This window comes from Panthera tigris, chromosome B1 (genome assembly GCF_018350195.1).
Source record: "Panthera tigris isolate Pti1 chromosome B1, P.tigris_Pti1_mat1.1, whole genome shotgun sequence".
NCBI classification, from domain to species: Eukaryota; Metazoa; Chordata; class Mammalia; order Carnivora; family Felidae; genus Panthera; species Panthera tigris.
This window is the reverse complement of record NC_056663.1, coordinates 203,667,985-203,687,727: the sequence shown is the minus strand read 5'-3', so window position 1 is coordinate 203,687,727 and position 19,743 is coordinate 203,667,985. Positions and strand designations below refer to the sequence as shown.

Sequence of the window (19,743 nt, the reverse complement as noted above, 5' to 3'; positions counted from 1 at the left end):
GGGCGTCACGGGGAACTCCAGCAGTGTCTGCCCCCCTTCAGTGTCCCGGTGGGGCCTTCCACCTCCTGCAAATGGCACATGGCCTTGTCATTTAGCTGGAGCGTTCAGCCCACCTTTGCAGGTTTAAGTCTGTGATCGTGCGAGGTGCTTGGGTCTCCGGTATACTTTCGAGTTTTGAGTGCGGGTCTGGAGAACACGGTCAGCATGCTTAATCATGTCCCGTTCATGACAATCGCATCAATGGCTTTGTGGTTCTGATTTTGTAGTTTGCGGTTTCCTCTGATTTAGGGGTCATGCTGGCTTTTCTCAGGCGATTGGTGAGTTTTGATTGTGAGTTCATGTTACTGTGGGAATTCTCTGAGTCCTGAGTCCACAGCGAGGCGTCCAGGGAAGATTTATGCCGCCGCCTTCCGAGTGCCCCAGGGTGTCCCCAAGGCCAGGACTCTTGAAGCAAAACTGGTGACTGTGGGTTTTTCAGATTTCCACTGAAATCTCAGACCTCGTGCCGGTGTGAGTTTGGGTTTATGTTTAGGAATTGTCAGAGGTAACTTTTTTCTTCTCCGTCAGTAGTCAAGTGCAAGGGAGGCTGTGCCCTCGTGAGGTTGCCTGTTTGCTCGTGCCTGCTCTGGGCAGGTGGCCGGGAGAGCTTCCGACGCCCCGGCCTAAAGGGGCGGAGGGCCAGCCGCGTTGTCCCAGGTGCGGCCTGCCTCCTGCCACTCCTTACCTCGGCCTCCGAGAGACCCCCTGCTTTCCACCACCTCGTCAGCCCGTCACGCACAGGTGTTGCCTACATCTAAGAGGTGTCCCATTTGCTCTAGTATTTTTAGGTGCTCAGTATCGGGACTCTTGTCAAACAGACAAAGTGAATGGAGTTCTTCGCTCATCCAGCAGGTATTGGCCATCTGTGCTGTGTGCCCGAGCCGTGCGGGCTGCCACCGTGGGCCTGCCCTCTACCGCAGCCTATTTCAGGGAGCCCTAGTGCCAGCTCCTGCCCAAGGGCAGACGCTCGGCTGAGACGCAGGGAGCCGAGCACGTGAGCGGCTCAGGCGCAGCCCCCAGAAGGTCGGACCTCCTTGCGCGGTCCAGGTCCTTCCCGGGCTCTCGGTGGGGCGCGCAGGCTGGTACCCCACCCCTGGAAAGCGCTGGATCATGAAATACCTCGGTTGTGCCCCAAGATCACGTGTCCAGAGGTCCACGGAGAACATCTGCTGAGAACATTTCACAGGCAAGTCTCCCCACTTAGCGGATGCCCCCAGTCTATTCAGCAGGACACTGAGGCATCAGCAAGCGTCTGAGGTATTGGCTGAGAATCTACCCCCCGCTGGGGGAGAGATGGGTCACGGGCAACTGCTTTCACTGCTTCCTCCCCTAGGTCAAGGGTCAAGGTGACCGTTTGGATCTAAATCTGTTCTGGAGAGAAGGATGGGTCCAAGGAGGGAGGCAACAGTAGAGGGTGGAAGGGTCTGGGGTCAAGCTCACAGACAGGGGTGTCAGGGAGTAGAGGACGGCCGTCAGAGAGAAGGGGATGGGGCATTGCCGGCCGGGGTGGGGGGAGGGGCTGGGGGGGGCCATCAGACCTCCTGTCAGTTAAAGGGCAAGGACAGAGAGCATGGAGCGTGGACCCCGGGTGCCACAGCACGGTAGATATGGAGCCCACGCCAGCAGCAGAGGGGGTCTCCCATGCGGAAGGAACGCTGGGAACAGGAAACGGGGAGAATCCTTTCTAGGCATGTGGCTACACAGGGGACACAGGAGCAGGAGGTCTCAATGAGGAAGGGGAGGCCACGAGAAACACCCTCGGGATGGGAGAGAGACCTCGGCTGCTAAGCGTGACCGAGTAGGGGACAAGAGGAGAGTGTTTACAGGGTTGGCACCGAGTGAGTGCAAGGCTGGGTGTGGTGTCCCACACTACGTACTTCTGTGGGGTGTGGGTGGCTCGTCAGCGGGAGGTCTGGGCATGTGGGGGTCCAAGACCGCCACTGAGACAGAGTGGACAGGGGAGGTGGCCGACAGCCGGAAGGTGTGATCTTGATAAAATGGAGAGACAGAGGCGAGAAGGGTTTCTACATGGAAGTGTAGTGACCAAGAACTGGCAGGAGCATTGAGGGGGCAGTGGACAGGAGTGGGGAGGTGGAAGGAGGGGAGGGAGGTGGACGGGAGGGGAGGGAGGTGGACGGGAGGGGGGAGGGGGGAGGAGGTGGGGAGGGGGGAGGAGGTGGGAAGGGCGATGGACAGACAGGATGGTGGGAAGGGAGGGGGAGGAGGGGGGTGTGGGCAGGAGGTAGGAGGAAGGGAGGGAGAGTGATGGATAGACAGGAGGGGGGAAGAAGAGAGGAGGTAGGTGGTTATTGGATCCGATTCTGCATGTGTCCAAGCAAGAGAAAGAATGTTCTGGTCCCAAGGAATGGAGAGCCGGCCTTCCCCATCTCCTGGCTGTTCCCTGAGGGACTAGCCCAGCCCCAGGGCTCAGGGACCCACCGAGGATCCATGCCAGTAGGATGAGGTTGGGACGTGCGACCTCAGTCAAGGGTTCAGGTGGGTGCCCAGTGAGCCCTGAGGGCATCTCCGGGAGGCCATGGGCCTTGGTGGTGAGTGTCCGGGGCAGGGACAAGCTGCCGGCAGGGGCACGCAGTGCTGCCCTTGTGAAGTCTCGGGGAGTGGGGGGGCCCTACTCTGGGGGTGGGAGCATGGCCCCGTACCTGCTCACGGTGCCCTTCCCAGGGCCCTTCCCGGAAATGTGAGACGAGGGCCCCTGCGGTCATGAAACAGTCTTTATTCAAGTGCAGGGAGATCGGTCATATGACAACGCCAAGGTGAGGGGTCAGCGCCTGCTCTCCTTTATGCACCTGACCTGCGTGGCCTGCCGAGGCAGCCTGGCTGAGAGGGGCAGGCAGGGGTGTGGGCGCCTGGGAGGGCAGGTCCGAGGTATGTCATGCACGTGTGGCTTGGGGCTCTGGGCCTGGGGTGCGTGGCTTTCCTGCAGGTGGCCCAGCGGGCACCATGTACAAGTCGTCTGCGTGCAAGATGGCCTTGAACTATGGTGAACAGGGCAGGACACGGTTTATAGCAGAGACTCACCCACGAGAGGGGACCTCAGGACCGGGCGCCCGAGAGGAAAGCTTGCGGAAAGGAGGCGCCTCTCCCGCCGTCCTGCTCCAGCAGCCCGAGGCACGTGTGTCAGCGGTGGAGCTCAGAGGGGTGATGGACGAAGCCCCGCCTGGCCCGCTGCACAACCAGGCTGGGCCACCACGCGGGGTCGAGGGGCCCGGGGCTCTGGTCTCAGACGCAGTTGTCGGGGACGCACTCCGCCTCCTCCTCCAGCTCGGGGCAGGGCGTCCCGTGGTTGGCAGGCTGCACGCGGACGTAGCGAGTCCTGCTCTTGGCCCCCAGCTTCCCGCAGGGACCCCCACACAGCCCCCAGGACGACCACAAGGAGACTTCGCAGTCCAGCGGCGTTTCTGGACCTGGACCGAGCACAGGAGAGGCCGTGAGCATGCGTGCGAGGTGCTTTGTGGCAGAAGGGGACCCCCGGGCGTGTGTTCGGTGCCCAAGACCAGCTCCCACCTTCAGAGTCGTGAGAGGTGCTCGATTTTATCGGCGTGGTTTAGAACAGGCTACAAACCCACCGATCGCACCGCCCAGGGAAAACCACTAAGATGCCTCGAGGGAGCATTTCTGCGTCCACTGTCCGGGACTCTGGGAGGCCAACTCTGGCCCCTGGGGGCAGGGGGGACCCCGTGTTGAGAGATGTTCTGAAGGCAGCACAGGCTGGCCGGGGTCTCCGCTGCCCGCGGTGCTGGCTTTCAGAAGGCGACCGCGGTGGGGGCTCCCCTTCACCACCCACACCATCCCCTTCGCCAGGGAGGGCGCAGAGAGATCCATTTAGTGGAATGTCCTGCCCTGTCAGCTGTGACATGGGCCACACACAGGCACACCACTGACAGGGGTCTCGGTCACGAGTGTCAAAGGCTTTCCCTTGCAAGTGTTGTGCAAGAGCTAAATCTTCAGTCTAGAGTTTGAATCAACTAAATCCCACATCTCTCGGAACCCCCACTGTCCTGCACCAAATGCTCAGAACCCCCAGAACCCCATCTGTCATCTTGTACTGAATGCTCTGACCCCCTGTCATCTTGTACTGGACACTCTGAGCCCCCAGAACCACGTCATCTTGTGCTCGATGCACGGAACCCCTGGGACCCACGTCGTCCTACACTGAGAGCTCAAACCCTGGTGTTTGAGTTTGCTCACAGACAGTGGCTCATATGACTCAGAGTGGGGCACCCTAAGCCCATCTGAGCAGTAACCTGGTCTGACTCCGTCCCCTGCACCCCTGTGCACCCCATGGGTGGCCTGGCCCCACCTGGCTAAGGGCACATCACCCCCAGGAGCCCGGCGTCCAATTCAGCACCTTTCTCCATCCTGTCCCTCATCTCAAGTTGGGACTTCCGGGGTGTGTCCTGTGGGCTGGGCACACAGCGGGGCCTAGTCCCTGGATTACCGGCCCTCGAGGGGTTGCCTGCAGGTGACCGGCGTGGCCTTGGGAAGTAGCTCGTGTTGAGGTGTTGTCGCTGCCGAGTCACAGATGGTGACTCTTGGGCGGTTTCTAGCCCCTTAGGATCCTTTGCTGTTTGTACCCGGTGGCCACTCACCATTAAGGGTTATTCTGCAGCTGAGACCTAAGGGCCTCGCGCATGGGGCTCCGTATCGGCGGCTGCCTGGTCACGGTCCCTGCGTGACCCGCACACCTGAATGGTGCTTCCGCCCTGTGCAGCCAGTGGGACGTCAGGGCCCCCCCGGAGTCGGAGCACTCGCACCCGGGATCACGGGCGTGCCGGCCGGGCACCTGCAGGCTCACCTGAGAGGCTGTCCGTGATCTCATTGCCCCCGCCCAGCGGGCCTGGGGGGGGCAGCACGAAGGTCCTGGGGTTCTGCCGGAGTCGCACCAGGGTCACTCTGGCGATGGGGGGCAGGGACTTCAGCCGGGGGTAGTAGAAGGAGTTTGCCGGGTGGCTGGGAGAGGAGGAGGTTATCTGTGGGGAGAGCAGAGGTCTCAGCACAGGAGAAGCCGCAGCACACGCTTGCAGTGGGCGGGCCCAGGCTCTGGAGCGTCGGGTGGGGCGGGGTCAGGAAACCCCGCCCCCTCCGAAGGCCGCTAGCTCCTGGGGGCGGGGCGCGTGGCCTCAGGCTGCGTAGGCTCCGAGGGGTGGCGCAGGCTGCGTGGACCGGGGGCGGGGCACAGGCTCTGGGGGTGCGAGGCCGCAGGCTGTGTGGAGGGGGGGGGATGGGAGGCCGCAGGCTGGGAATCAACCAGAAAGGGCTGGGCCCTCCTCCCCGACCTGCGGGCCCCCTGCAGACCGGCCGGCTTCTAGTCCGGGGGGGTGGGGGGGGTCCAGGGCCAGCAGGGCTCTCGTCCCGTCCCTCACCTCCGTCACCGTGTCCTGCGGGATGGTGGCGAAGTTGGGGGAGGAGAAGGTGAAGCCACTGTCCGTGCCAGCGTCGTAGGGGTACAGGTCGACCTCGACCTGCTCCCTCCAGCGGTCCCCGTCACACAGGTCCAGACTGTCCACGCCCACGAACCAGTCGGGGCTGGGCACGATTCGGACCACGAAGGAAACCTGCAGGGGCGGGGTGGGGGGGACGGGGCTCGCTCAGCGAGCCCCCACCGCCACGAAGGACACCTGGGGGGGCGGGGCGGGCGCTCAGCGAGCCCCCCCCCCCTCCCCGCGGCCGCCGGCTCACCAGCGAGTGCCTGGCGTGGGCCTCCAGCTCGGCGGACGTGTGCCCGGTGCCGCTGGGCACGGCGGGCGCCGAGAACACCTCGTGCACGCTCTGCAGCTTCTCTCCCGCCGCCTCCAGCTCCCGCATCAGCGCCCAGGCCTCGCCCCGCTCGGCGAAGTCCCTCAGCCCGTCGCTCACGTACTGGTTCTTTCTCCACATGCTGTAGTCCGAGCTGTGCGCCGCCCCTGCGCGTGCGGCCGGCGGGGTGAGCCGAAGCCGGGCCACCCGGGCACCGCGCAGGGGCCACTCTGGCCGCCCCCCCCCCCCCAGGGCCCCGCCGTCCAGCAGTCGGCCCGGCGCTGAAGGCAATGGGATGGGAGTGCCCCCCCCCCAGCTGCGAAGCGTGGTGCAGCTGTCGTGTGACCGGCCCCTCCAGGAGGGGGGCCGCTGCTGGACAGGCAGGAACGGGCGGCGGGGGCTGCGCTTACCCAGCAGGGACGACCACTGTGCGGGGGGCCGGAACAGGGGGTACTGCTTGGGGAAGGCCGTCTGGCTCCACTTGCCCGTGAAGGTGAGGCTGTACTTGGCCAGCGGTCGGGCTGTGCAGACAGACTCCGCCCCCAGCGGCTGGCTCGCCGCGGACCCCAGTGTGGCCAGGAGGAGAGCCCAGAGGGCCCTGCCCCAGGTGGTGGCCTGACTTGGGGCTCCCATGACCTAGGAGCAGAGGGAGAACCCGGCACGCCGGTCCCGCTGGTCCCGGGAGCAGGGACCTCCGGAGTGCAGCGCCCCCCCCCCCCCCACCCCCCCAGTATCCCTGCCCGCTGCCACACCCCGGGCTCGGGCTCAGGCTCAGACCCCATCCCCGAAAGCAGCTGTGTCCGGTTACAGGCGGATTCCGGACGCCCCTACGGGAGGCCGGCGCCTGGCAGGTTTGGAGCCCGGGCTGGGTTGCGCCAGCAGCCCGCTCTGCAGCCGCGGGGATCCCCGAGCGCCACTCCTCAGGGCTGCCGTCAGAGGGAGTCCCGGGAGCCGGGAGGGGAAACTTTGGGCTCGCTGCGCCCAGAACTATACAGCAAACTCACGCCTCCGTCTTGGGGTGCCGCTAGCTGCTGCACCCGGGGAGGAGCCCGGAGGCCCGGCGTCTCCGGATGGGGACACGGGCGCACGCACACGCAGTACTCACCCAGCAGGCGCGGCCGGAGGGCGGGTGGCGGGGGTGCGGGCAGCGGATGGTCGCGGCAGGAGCCCCGAGCTGCGGTTCACACGCAGGACGGCGCCCGGCTGGCCAGTGGGGCCCGGGCCCTGCACCGCAGCCGCGGAGCCGCGGAGAGATCTGCCGCGGAGAGGGGAGAGGGGAGAGGGGGCGCCTCGACCTCGGCCCGCCCTCGCTCTGAGGCTGAGCAGATGCTTCTCTGGCGCTGAGGTCACTCTCCTCCCGCGGGCGCCTGCCACTTGCCGCACCCCTTTCTTTGTCTATCCCTCCCGCCTCCCCGCCCTCCTCTCCTCTCCCTCCCGCTCCCCCTTCCCAACAAACCCTTCTTAGTGTCTCCCTGGAGGTGGAGGTGGGGGGCGGGGTGGCCAGCGTGTTACACCCTCAGGGCAGGGTGGGGACCTGAGGGGCCGCATTCCTGGCCCCGCATTAGTCCACGTGCGGGAGAGGGGCTGGAGAAGTGGGGGCTCCCAGCTCGGGGATCCCTGGCCTTGGGGCTCTGCGTTTTGGTGAACACAGCCCGTCAGAGTACATCGCCGCTGTCCACACCGCTGGCCGGGGCCTCCTGATGCCCTCCCTCCAGAGGGGAGTCAACCCCGTGGGAAGGGTGGTCCCACTTCCAGAAAGGCTGGCTGGGGCAGGGAGGCGGCCCACGGGGGTGCCTGGCTAACAGACTCTGAAGCTGGTCACTGCCCACTGTCAGGAAAATAGAGCCCTCATCAGGTGCCTGGGAGCAGAAGGGGAGCCAGCATTGTGGGGACGCCCAGGGGGCGTCTGAGCTCCAACAGAGAGCTTTTTGGAACCTTGTTAATATTTGACACATGTGGGGAGGGATGGAATAAATAGAATCAACCAGAATAGAATGCAAACAAAAACGAATGACCTAACCTGTATTTCAAGTAAATAACACAGCCACAGAGAGGCAGCCCGATGCCCACGGAAAATGGAGGTCCTCAGGCCAAAGACAGATTCTAATTCTGGTTTTCAAACTGTTTGGTCTCGGGACCCCCTCCGCTCTTAAAAATGCTGAGAACCCAGAGAGCTGCTCTCTGCGTCCGTACTTTGTACGTACGTTGTATCCGTCCGTACTTACCACATTTGAACTCATCCAAAAGGTTCACAATCCGCATTAATTTCCAGATGAAATACATTAACGTAAACGGCATGATGTTTCCTGGAAAACAACTCTACTTTCCAGAAGGAGAACCTGCGTGAGAAGAGCAGCCCGGTTCTCCGTTGGCACAGACCTTCTTGCGCCTGGCTCTCCTGCAGGACAGCTGGCCTGCTGCACGTGTCCCCGCTCCGCTGACCCGACGCGCGGTGTTGGGTGGCTCTGTGCAGAGCCCGGCTGGGCGAGGACAAGCCCTGCAGCCTCGGGAGGGTCCTGCACCTGTGGGACGGAACCGAACCCAAGGTCGGGTTGAGAAGCAGCGGCCTGTTCCAGGAGAGGAAGCCACAGACAGCGCAGGGTCGCGTCTCTCCTGCTGTGGTTTGCTCACGCGCTGTCCAGCGGTGGCGGTGGCCTCCGGCTTGCCCTCCTGTCCCAGCACCCCCGCGCCACGTGGAAGGCCTCTGCAACCCAGGGATTCCCCCGCCCCACCCCTGGGATGTGCAGCGGGGAGACCCGAGCCCCGGCTGGCTTGCTGGGAGGGCCTCCCTCCCTCTGCAGTGGCCCGCCTCCCAAGAGCACGATGGGACACGTGGGAAGGGGCATAGAAGAAGGCTGAGGATAGATGACCTGTGGCCCCTTGGCCTCCGTGGGGCCTGGGGGGGAGCCCGGCCTGTAGGGAGTCAGCTGCAGGGCCCTCTGCTGCCAGACTCTTCCTCTGAAAACCCGGGCACCCTGTGTCCCTTTTCTCCGGAGATGTCCCGAGATGCCCCTACAGACCCCTCGACGGACACCCCTGCTGAGGCAGCCCCACCCCACCCTTACCAAGGAAGAGTCATCCATTCGTGAGCACTGGAAGGGCACCTCCACCGTCACAGTGCTGGGGGCACAGAAATGACTCTGATGACAAAGCCCCCTACTCCCCAAGGATGCGGGGGTGGGGCAGACAGGATACCTCTGTAGATCGGATTCTGTTACTAGGTGAGGGATTGGTTAATCGGTTGACACTAATGCAGGGTCCTTCCCGGTCAGTCACTCCTTAACTGGTACAGGGCAGTGGGGCTCAGGACTATGGCTTTTGGTCAGGTCTCCACACCCTGACCCTCCTTGTCTGCATCCCTCCCCTCTGTGTCTGCACCCCCCTCCCCTCCCTGTCTACACCTTCCCTTCCCTGTCTGCACCCCTCCCCTCCTCGTCTGCATCCCTCCCCTCCTGGTCTGCACCCTTCCCCTCCCTGTCTGCACCTTCCCTTCCCTGTCTGCACCCTTTCCCTCCTTGTCTGCACCCCTCCCCTCCTGGTCTGCACCCTTCCCCTCCTTGTCTGCACCCCTCCCCTCCTTGTCTGCACCCCTCCCCTCCTTGTCTGCACCCCTCCCCTCCTTGTCTGCACCCCTCCCCTCCTGGTCTGCACCTTCCCTTCCCTGTCTGCACCCCTCCCCTCCTTGTCTGGATCCCTCCCCTCCTTGTCTGCACCCCTCCCCTCCTTATCTGCATCCCTCCCCTCCTTGTCTGCACCCCTCCCCTCCTTGTCTGCACCCCTCCCCTCCTGGTCTGCACCTTCCCTTCCCTGTCTGCACCCCTCCCCTCCTTGTCTGGATCCCTCCCCTCCTTGTCTGCACCCCTCCCCCTCCTTGTCTGCACACCCCCTCCTCCTTGTCTGCACCCCTCCCCTCCTTGTCTGCACCCCTCCCCTCCCTGTCTGCACCCCTCCCCCTCCTCGTCTGCACCACTCAACCCCTCCCGGTCCTTGTGTGCACCTCCTGTGCTCTCTGTGGTCGCCCTCACTTGCCCCAGGGGCAGGGTGGTCTTCTGTGCACCTGACTCCCCAGGCCTGTCTGTCCTCCACTCTAAATGGCTGCAGCAGGCCCACCTTATCCCCTGACCCCCACCTCAGGTGCCTGTTGTAGCTCAAGCTGGCCTAAAGTACGGGACGGACAGTCCAGGGGGACCTCCCTGCTGAGGGTTGACTTGTGGCCGATGTGAAGCCCTTTGCAGCCGGGGTGGGGGCCGTGGTTTGTGCAGCTCACACTGGCCCCCGAGGGATGTGAGAGGCTCCCAGAAGTCTGTGTTTGCGCGAGGACGGGCCTGGCTGGCAGCGGAGGGCTGGGCAAGCTCGGTGTCCTCATCATCCTCTGTCTCCCCTGAGCTGTGGCCCTGCCACAGGGTCCCAGAGCCCGGGATGCCCCCGCGGGCTTCGTCACCTTTCCATTTGGATTCTGGCTGAGGAACTCTCGAGGCCTGACGCAACAAGGACTCTTTCAGGGCCTTTGCCGGGTGTGGCGCAGGCCCGCCTGGAACCCCACCCGGGGACGGGCTGTCTCCACCCGAGCACACAGACCAGGCGCTGGTGTCTGGCTCCCCAGGGGGATCCCGCCAGTCACACAGGCACACATTTGTTTGCTCGTTTGCCCACTCACCAGACAGTTACCAAGGGCCTCGTTCCGGCCAGACACCACAGACTCTGAACACACATCCTTTCCGATGGCTGCCTCAGTCCTGGATGGCCGAATATGCCGGCAACAGCCCGGTAGTCCAGGGGTTCTCCCCACCGTGCTGGACACTCCCAGCTTGTTCCGCCTCAGGGCCTTTGCACTGGCAGCTCCCACTACCTGAAAGACTCCTCCCTGTGTGTAAGTCCCAGGGAACACCTCCTGGCTTCCCGGCCCAGTGGAGCTCTGTCTCGCCCCATCACATCCTGGCTTTGTGTTTAATCAGGGCCCCTGCAGAGAAAGTCTGACTAATGCAAGCAGGCGGGGATGCACCACAGGGCCTGGCTTCCAGAGCAGCGAGGAAGGCAGTCGCTGAGCTTCCAGGAGTGACTTCCAGGGCCGCGTGCTGGGGCGCCGCTGACCCGTGGCCCGCCCCACGCCCCACCCGCCTGGGAACCTGAGCCCACCTGCCTCCCTCCTCCCGTTGAGCTCCGTTCTGGATCCAGATTTCTCCAAGCACTTCCTGTACGTGCAGCCCGAATCTCTCTGGGAATCCTGGGTCCTGGGTTGAGCTTTGCAGAAGGCCCCGGAAGCGGTAGGTGCTCGGCAGCTGAGCCCCACACCCACAGCACCCACAGGAAGGGCCTGCTCTTCCCTCTCGTGGAGCCAATGCCCAGTGGGGGCCTTGTCTGGTGGGGCCCCTGCAAACCAGACCCCTGGTGACCGAGCCTGACTTGCAGGAGGCCAGCGTGCCCAGGGGTCCCTGGGGACTTCACGGTGACGCCTGCAGGCCCGCTTTCTTGAGGGGCCGGGGCCGTGGCTGCTGACCCGACCGTGGGGTGCAGACACCTCTTCGAGACCCTGCTCTCAGTTCAGTTGGGTGCGGTGTGCCCGGAAATGGAATCGCTGGGTCATACGGCGATTCTGTGTTTAATATTTTGAGGAGCCTCATGCTGTTTTCCACGGCGGCTGCACCAGTTTCCATCCCCACCGACGGTGCACAGGCTCCCAGTTTCCTGTGTCTTCACCAGCCTGAGGTGTTTTAACTTGCCCGCCCCCCACTTCAGCTCGAGTAGCCTGAAAATGAACAGTCCAGGCTCGTGGTGAAACCCAGCCCCCCGGGGTGGAGCCCTTTCAAGGCAGCGTTCCTAAAAAAGTGTCATCGCACCTGCCTGTTGGTTTCCTGGGAGACCCCACAGGGCTGTCTGCATCTGACTAGATTCAGAGCTGACCCAGTAAGAAAAGTCTTTTCCCCAGAGGTGAAGGTTGAAAACAAGTCCAGGCAATTAAAGAACTTTGCATTTGCCTGGGGCGGTGGATAACAGGACACTAAGCAAAACGTGGGATGTCCCCAGGGAGCTATGGAAAGCGCCAGTGCATTCCCGGGGATCTAGAAGGCCACACAGATTCCTAGGGTGGGACATGATCAGGAAGGGCCTGAGAAGGGCCCAGACCTGTGAGCGGCCTCGAGGGTCCGCATAAGCAGTCACCTGTCGCACTGAGTGCCACCACGGCCAGCACCGCACAGAACAGGATCCAACACGACAGCACGGTCCCGGACAGTTAATGGAGTCTCTGTCCAGTTATTACCTGGCCGCTAAGCTAATGAAGCAGCGACTTAGTGGCCACGTGTGGCAAAAATACAGATTTTACAGAATTAATTCAGAAAAGTCACTAAACAGGCAACAAAAGCAACAAACTCTGAGGAGCGGCTAGAGTTCGACTTCACGATCGCCACATTATATTATTTTAAATGTTCAGCTTTCATCAAAAATTTATGAGACATGAGAAGACACGTGAAACCGTGGCCCGTACACTGGGGGGAAGGCAGTTAATGGAAAGCGTCGCTGACGAACGCCAGGGCTGAACTTGCCAGACACGAGCATAGACAGTCTTCGGTACGTTCAAAGAACTGAATGATGCCCGGAGAAGGAAAGCTTGAGAACGCTGTCTCACCAAACGGAGATTCCCGGGAACGAACAGAACTTAGAACCAGATCAACGTTCTGGAGCTGAGAAGGGCACGGACCGAACCGAGAATTTGCCGGAGCCGGTCCACGGCGGGTGAGCAGGCGGCATAAAGAATCAGCGAGAAGAAATAGGTCGACCGGGGTTGCCCAACCTGAGAAACAGTGAAGAAAGCTGAACAGAGGCTCAGAGACCCAGCAAACATGCCCGCTGTGCACGACCCAAGTCCCGGGAGAGAAGGGAGACGCGGGCAGAAGCAGGACTGGAGGAAGTAACAGCCAGACTTCCCCAGGCTGATGAAGACACTGATGTGGGCAGCCAAGAAGCCGCTGACTCTGGGGGAGGGGTGCGGCCAAGAAGCCGCTGACTCTGGGGGAGGGGTGCGGCCAAGAAGCCGCTGACTCTGGGGGAGGGGTGCGGCCAAGAACCCGCTGACTCTGGGGGAGGGGTGCGGCCAAGAACCCGCTGACTCCGGGGGGGGGGGGGGGTGCGGCCAAGAGCCCACTGACTCTGGGGGGAGGGGTGCGGCCAAGAACCCGCTGACTCTGGGGGAGGGGTGCGGCCAAGAAGCCGCTGACTCTGGGGGGAGGGGTGCGGCCAAGAACCCGCTGACTCCGGGGGGGAGGGTGCGGCCAAGAGCCCACTGACTCTGGGGGGAGGGGTGCGGCCAAGAACCCGCTGACTCTGGGGGAGGGGTGCGGCCAAGAAGCCGCTGACTCTGGGGGAGGGGTGCGGCCAAGAAGCCGCTGACTCTGGGGGGAGGGGTGCGGCCAAGAACCCGCTGACTCCGGGGGGGGGGGGTGCGGCCAAGAGCCCACTGACTCTGGGGGGGGTGTAGAGAGCTGCACACCCAGGTGCATCCTAATCAAGCCGCCGTCGTGAGCCAGAGACAGGGAACCTCGAAGGCAGCAAGAGAGAAGCGCGTCCACCTAGGAGGGGTCCCCAGGCGGGTTCCCAGCTGACTCCTTTGCAAACAGCAACTGCAGATCAGAGGCAGCAGGGTGGCCGGCTCAAGGTGCTGAAAGAAAACGGTGGCAACCAAGGGGTCTACGCGTGAAGACTGCATTTCAAACATCAAGGAGAGGGGCGCCTGGGCGTGGGTCAAGCGTCCGACCTCGGATCAGGTCATGATCTCCGTGGTCCGTGAGTTCAAGCCCCGCGTCGGGCTCCGTGCTGACGGCTCAGAGCCCGGAGCCTGCTTTGGATTCTGTGTCTCCCTCTCTCTCTGCCCCTCCCCTGCTCGTGCTCTGTCTCTCTCTGTCACTCAAAAATAAATAAATGTTAATTTTTTTTTTTTTTAATGAAGGAGAAATGAAGACATTCCTGGGTAAACAAAACCAGAATTCGTCACCAGGAAACCTGGTCTACAGAAATACTAGAGGAGTCAGACCAAAACGAAAGGGGTGCGGACTGTGGCTCATACGCGCGCCGGGACGGACGGCGGCCGAGGGCAGGACAGAAGACGGTATAATTATAGTCTAGAGGGCTTCCCTTCCTCCTATCTGATTTCGCGGACAACTGCAGAGGGCAACGGTTAAAACAGCTACGTGCCTTGAGGGGCAAATGATGTGTACGCGTGTGATTTATACGACGATGACAGCGCTAAGGGAGGAGGGAACAGAGCTGTGCACAAGCAGTTTCTGGCGCACTATTGAGATTAAGGTGGTCAGGAATGGGTTTGTTATAAATTAAGATATCAATGATAGTTCCTAGGGAAACCACTAAGAAAATAAATTTTAAAAACACAGTGAAAGAGGGGCGCCTGAGGTTCGGTCGGTTGAGCATCTGACTTTTGATTTCGGCTCAGGTCACGACCTCAGGACGGTGGGGTCAAGCCCCACGCTGGGCTCAGTGCGGAGCATGACACCTGCTTGGGGTTCTCTCTCTCCCTCTCCTCCTGCCCCTCCCTCGCTCACGTGCACGCACTCTCTCTCAAATAAAAAAAAAAATGAAATAAAATAAAAACTCAGTAAAAGAAACGATGAAGTAAAATGGGACCCTAAAAGACATCTGTTTAGTACAAAAGAAGTCCATATGAAAGAACGGCGGAACAAGAAAGATATCGTACATACAGAAAACGGGTAAAACGCAGAGCAACTCCTACCCTATCAGTTAAAGGTTCAGTACAAACTGAGTGTCGACTAAACCCTTCCGTTGAAGGGCAGCCGGTGGCAGAGTGCACGAGAGTGAGGCGCGGTCTCCCCGCCCGCTGCCTGCGGAGACACGCGTCACGCGCAGAGACGACAGCGGGTTGAAGCGTGAGGGTGGAAGGCCCCGTGCAAACGGCCGACAAAAGAGCTGCAGGGACCTTAGGACGAAACCGCGACCAGAGACAGGGGACATTTTGTAACGACGAAGGGCAAATCCAAAGGGAGACAGGCCCCTCACGAGCACATAGATGCACCACTGAAAAGCCACATACGGTCTTGCACCCCCCTCCCCGTCGGAACTGAACGACCGACAGCCTACCGTTGACGTAACAGTCGAGAAGCACACGTTCTGTGTGTCGTTGCACGTGCTCCCCACTGGTTCCTTACAACAACGTGAGCTCGAGAAAACGGGTTATGAAGAAAATCACAAGGAGAAGAAAACACGCGGACAGCACCGTCCCGTATTTGTAAAAAGAATCCACGTAGAAGTGGACGTACAGCGTTCAAACCTGTGTTGCTCGAGGGTCAAACGTAGTCGGAGACTTTCTGTTTCAATAGCTCATTTTTAATAACGGGCAGGGTAGCAAGACAGGAAACAGAAGGAGAACGGTCAGAAGGAAAGAGGATGCCGGAATGACGCTGCGAACCGGCAGGATCTCGCGGACGTCTGTGGAACGCGCCGCCCGCTCTTAGGGGCCCGGGGGAGGGACTTCTCCACGACTGACCGTGTGATAAAACTAGTCTAACAAATTTCAAGCGATGGAAACCACGCACGTATGTCCTCCCAGCAAAGTGGAATGAATTTGAAATCAGTAACAGGAAGAAAGTTGGCCTAAGCCTCTGTCCCGGAGCTCCCTGGGACGCGGTGCGACCGGGGACATGGGTGCCGGAAGGAGCCCCAGCCGCCAGCCGGCAGGCAGCACCCGGGACCCTGTGTGGATCCCGCTGCGGTTACCTTTCGGCACCTGACCCGGCACCCGAGACCCGGTGCCTCGGAAGCCAGAGAAGCCGCACCACGGGCAGGCCCGGGAGGCAGCCGGTCCCGGGTCCCCCCGGTGCCGCTGGGTGGCTGGCAGGCTGTGCCCAGAGTCACCGGAGGCCCCTTCACTCAGTGCCAGGGGTTCGCGCCAAGCGGGGCCCCTGCGCGTGGCCTGCACTTGCTCCCGGCGTGGCGGCGGGTCCCCGGGGTCGCACCCGGAGGGCGAGCTAGTGAGGCTGCCCGGTTGTTCCTGACCTGCCTCGCCAGTCACGGGGCCGCCCAGGTTCCCGGGAAGGTGACCAGACCCCACCTGCTCAGGGGAGGGGCGTGGCTCCACAGGACGTGGGGCCGGACGGGGCGGGGGGGGGGGGGACCCTCGGGCCTTCGCAGCGGCTCACGGGGCAGGTGTGGGTGCCGAGCTCACACCCTGGGACCGGGCGAGCCACGCCGGTGCCCCACAGGAGCCCCCGGGTCCCTGCAGGGACCTGCCGGCCCCGGGGGCTGCCGCGCCCACACCCAAGGGCTCAAGCGCCCCCGTTTGTTCACAGCCCCCGGTCCCCACGCAAGCCACCGATCAGCTGGGCTTCAAGTGACCTTGCCTTGTAACTAGCTGACGGGGCCCATGTTCGCCTGCTTCTGGGGAAACCGTTCCGGATTCGCCCCGGGTGGGGGGCTGAGAGAGCAAGTGAAGGTTTGTCAGCAAGTTTTCCCAGAGGGCTGGGGCTGCCCCTCCATGTCGGGTCCCCGTGCACGTGTGCCCCCCGCAGCCCCGGCCTGGCTGTGGGTGCAGGCCGCGCTGAGGGGTCTCCTCGCCGAAAGATCCCGCACTGGGGGCGGGGGGGTGTCCTGGGCCCTCGCCTGACACCCACCCAGGGCGCCTCTTCCCAGGGGCACACGGGCCACCTCTCCCACACTCGGCGGGACCCTGTCCCACACGCTGGGCTTCGGGGACTGGCTCTGAAATCCTCAGGGAAGGCCCGGAGGGTGGCAGGAAGTCCCATCCCGCCGGCCGAGCCCAAGCAGGGTGAGAGGCATGTGCCGTGTGAGCTGCCCAGAGGGGCTGCCGAGGCCCCGTGCGCCCAGCTGCCCAGCTCACATTCCCAGTGGAGGTTAGGAGGGTGCAGGGGCCCCCGAGACAGCGGCCCCTTCCCTCTGGCCCGTGGGCCTCACGCCGCACGGTCCCCTTTCCAGGTTTCCTGGGCTCCGATGGGGCAGCAGGAGCCCAGCACCAGAGAGGAGGCCCGGGGCCGTGGTGGGTGGGCAGGGGAGGAGGCACAGGGTGCGCAGGGTGGCGGGGGGCGGGGGGAGGCGGGCAGGCGGGCTGAGGAAGCCTGGAGCCGGAGTCTGGGCAAAGCTGTTTACCGGGCCCTCCCGTGGCTCCCCGTGTCCTGACCCCGTGCGGGCCACACCTCCTTGGGCCTCAGTTTCTCCCTCCGCAGGGTGTGGGATGGGACCAGGCTCACCAGATGGCCCTCCGGCCCCCACATGCCTTAGCACTGAGGTCACCCCTTTCCTCATGACCCCACAGGCCAGCCAAGCCGTGGTGCTGTTAACACAGCCTTGTCCAAGCTCTGAGTCAGGCCTCGCCGGCAGCCAGGCTGGCTGTGGATCCGGGGAGTGGGTTCGGACTCGGGGACGTCTGCCTTAGCCTTCAGTTTTCTTCTTCCCAGTGGGTTTGTGTTCTCTCTTCACAGCACTGGGGACGCCGTTTGCTGACCCCGGACGGGAGGCCACACTCTGATGGGCTATAAGGCGAGGATCCACTTCCTCAGGAAAAGCACCTTCCAAGGACACCCCTGGGGTCACTCAGCAGACGGTGCACAGAAAAAGGGGTGTCCAACAAAGGGGTGAACCCAGGCAAAGCAAGAGGCCCCGTGAGGTCCCGCACCCCTGGAGCAGAGAGAGTGCCCTCACCTGGCCCTTTCCCCAGGACCCCCCGGTCCCTGTGGCCCCATCTTGGGTCTGGTGAGCGGGACCGCGAGGCCCTGGTGGCCCAGCCGCGGTTCTGGGCCCTCACCTGCCACGGTGCTGAGCACCACAGGGGGTCTAGCACAGCCTCCCGAGCGGGGCTCTAGGGGCCAAAGAGTCGGGGCTCCAGGCAGCCTGGGCTTTGAGCATGGGGGGCAGGGCCCACGGAAGGACAAGACCCCTCCCAAGTCCTGCCCCTCTGGCCTGCCTCCGCCGTCCCCCCAAGACAGGGACTGGCTCTTTCTGGGGTCCGTGGTGTTGTGTCCGGTTAGGAAGGTGGTGCAGCTTTGCCCCCGCCAGGGTGGTAGGGAGTGAAGGGGTCCCAGGGAGGGGGCCCCTTACAGAGGCACAGCCAGCCCCCGTGGGAAGGGGCTGTGTCACCCAGTCCGGCAGCTCTGTCTCTGTCCCCTGCCCAGGCTGTCCCCCGCCCTGGGAGCGTGGGAGGTGCAGGCCGAGGGTCAGACTCCTCGACAGAGCCAGTGAACCAGGTCTCTGCCCGCCCCCCAGCCCGGTGAGGCCAGCAGTCCCCACGGACCAGGGGAAGGCCTTCCTCTCCCTCTTCCAGGCCTGGAAATTCTGAGCAGGCGCTGGCGGCCCTGAGCCTTGCGGCTGGCCGCCCGGCTCCAGCCTCGCTGGTGGCCTACTTTCCGCCCGGGCTCAGTGGAAATGTGGGTCAGCGCTTGCTCAGCTGGCCTGGGACCAGGACCAATGGAAGGGAATCACAGACTGGGGGCTGCTTGGCAGGGCCAGCCCCATAGCCACCGCCCCCCCCCCCCCCGGCGGCACCCCTACCCCTCACCACCTTCATGCTGCTCAGCAGGCGGGGGCGGAGGGGGCCGGGCCGTCCAGCCCCTCATCCGCACGCCTTCACTCCTGGGTCGGACCGGCGTGTGGGAGTTGGATGGCCTGTCAGGAAAGGAAGACCCTGCACTGTCCCGGGTCTGCTTCTCCCCCAGAGGCAGCTGGACTGAGCCCACCCCCTGGTGGACGCCCCTATAGACTGCACCCAGTGAGCTGACCTAGAGGCCTCCCCGCCCACCAGTGCCCGGAGCCTTCACCCCGCCCCCGCTGTCCGTACCACCTCCCAGAGTCTGCAGCACCCCGGAGCTGCCCGTGGGTGGCCCTGATACTCCACAACACTCCAGGGGCCCTGCTCGCGAGGGGCCAGGTACCCCCAATTCAGGGGGGCGCCCTGGAGTTGTGCCTGCCGCAGCCCCCACGTCAGGACCCTCCCTCCTGCTCAGACCATGGACAGCGCACCTGGCGTTAGGCAGAGGTGGAGGCGTGCAGGGGTGGGCCAGGAGGTGTGCAGGGGAGAGCCCAGGATCCCCCGTGGTTGCTGGGCGCTGCATTCCGCGAGCTGCCCGCCTCCCTGCCTCCTGGGGATTCCCAAAGATCTTAAACCCCTAGAAAACCCCGGAGCCCCTGATCTCAACTACTCAAAGAAAGGATCAGCCCTCCCTTTCCCCCCAACCACCTGAAAGTGGGAGGGGAGAGCAAGGGCTGGTGCGGTTGGAGGGCACTGCTCCGCGTACGGTGCCCCACGTGGTGCCCCACGTGTGGGTGCGTCTGCTGACCCTCTTCCCGGGGCTGGTCTGGGCGGGAATCCCGCAGGAGGAGGGTGTGTGTCTTCAGGGTCACGTCAGGGGTCGTGCGTGTTGACCGTACATCGAGCCCCGGGCCACGAGTCCCCCGAGCCAGCCACCTGCAGGAGACGCCCAGTGGGGCACAGGCCCCTCGGGGGCAAGCCCTGGTCACCGTCTGAAATGAGGGAGGCCACGGCCTCGCTTCCGTGGCTTCTCGGCCGGCAACCCGGTCCTGCCTCCCTTCTCCCGTCTCTGGGGCCTTGCCGCCTCCAAGAGGAGGCGCTGGCCATCAGAACACCTGAGGCCCCAGATGTCGTGACCGCAGCCACCGGTCAGGGTCCATGGGTCTGGGAGTGTGACAGGTGGTGAGTGTTCCGGCTCAGCCCCTGAGTCAGGTGTCCAAGGGGGCAGCCCACCCTGGGGAAGCAGTGCCCGGACGGGAATACCCACCCTTGGGTTCAGCAGGGCCGGGCACAGTGTGGGTCCTCGGGAGGCTGGAGCGCCCCCAGCTAACCCACTCCCCTCCACCCAGACGGGCCCTCCGCCTTCTCTTCCCCGGTACCAGCAATGGAAGGAGGCCAGTGCTCTGGGCTCCGAGGGGCCGGGGGGATTCCAGCTCCTTTTCCCG

At 63.4% G+C, this 19,743-nt stretch overlaps 1 protein-coding gene across 1 annotated transcript; it reads right to left on the bottom strand.

Annotated features, from left to right (window-relative positions):
• Positions 1–2,753: 2,753 nt before the first annotated feature.
• On the bottom strand, positions 2,754–8,107 carry SPON2 (spondin 2). The gene is made up of 7 exons (XM_042982768.1): positions 8,022–8,107; positions 6,902–7,051; positions 6,207–6,432; positions 5,740–5,963; positions 5,424–5,615; positions 4,856–5,030; positions 2,754–3,464 (listed from the first exon to the last, which is right to left on the bottom strand). Exons 1-7 carry the CDS (start codon positions 8,034–8,036, stop codon positions 3,280–3,282), a joined length of 1,167 nt encoding a protein of 388 aa, XP_042838702.1. The 5' UTR covers positions 8,037–8,107; the 3' UTR covers positions 2,754–3,279.
• Positions 8,108–19,743: the final 11,636 nt, after the last annotated feature.

Coding starts and splice junctions, on each gene's coding strand:
- SPON2 (XM_042982768.1), bottom strand. Junction 5,964..6,206: donor ACAGTGGTCGTCCCTGCTGG/GTAAGCGCAGCC, acceptor CCGCACGCGCAG/GGGCGGCGCACAGCTCGGAC. Junction 3,465..4,855: donor GATCACGGACAGCCTCTCAG/GTGAGCCTGCAG, acceptor TGCTCGGTCCAG/GTCCAGAAACGCCGCTGGAC.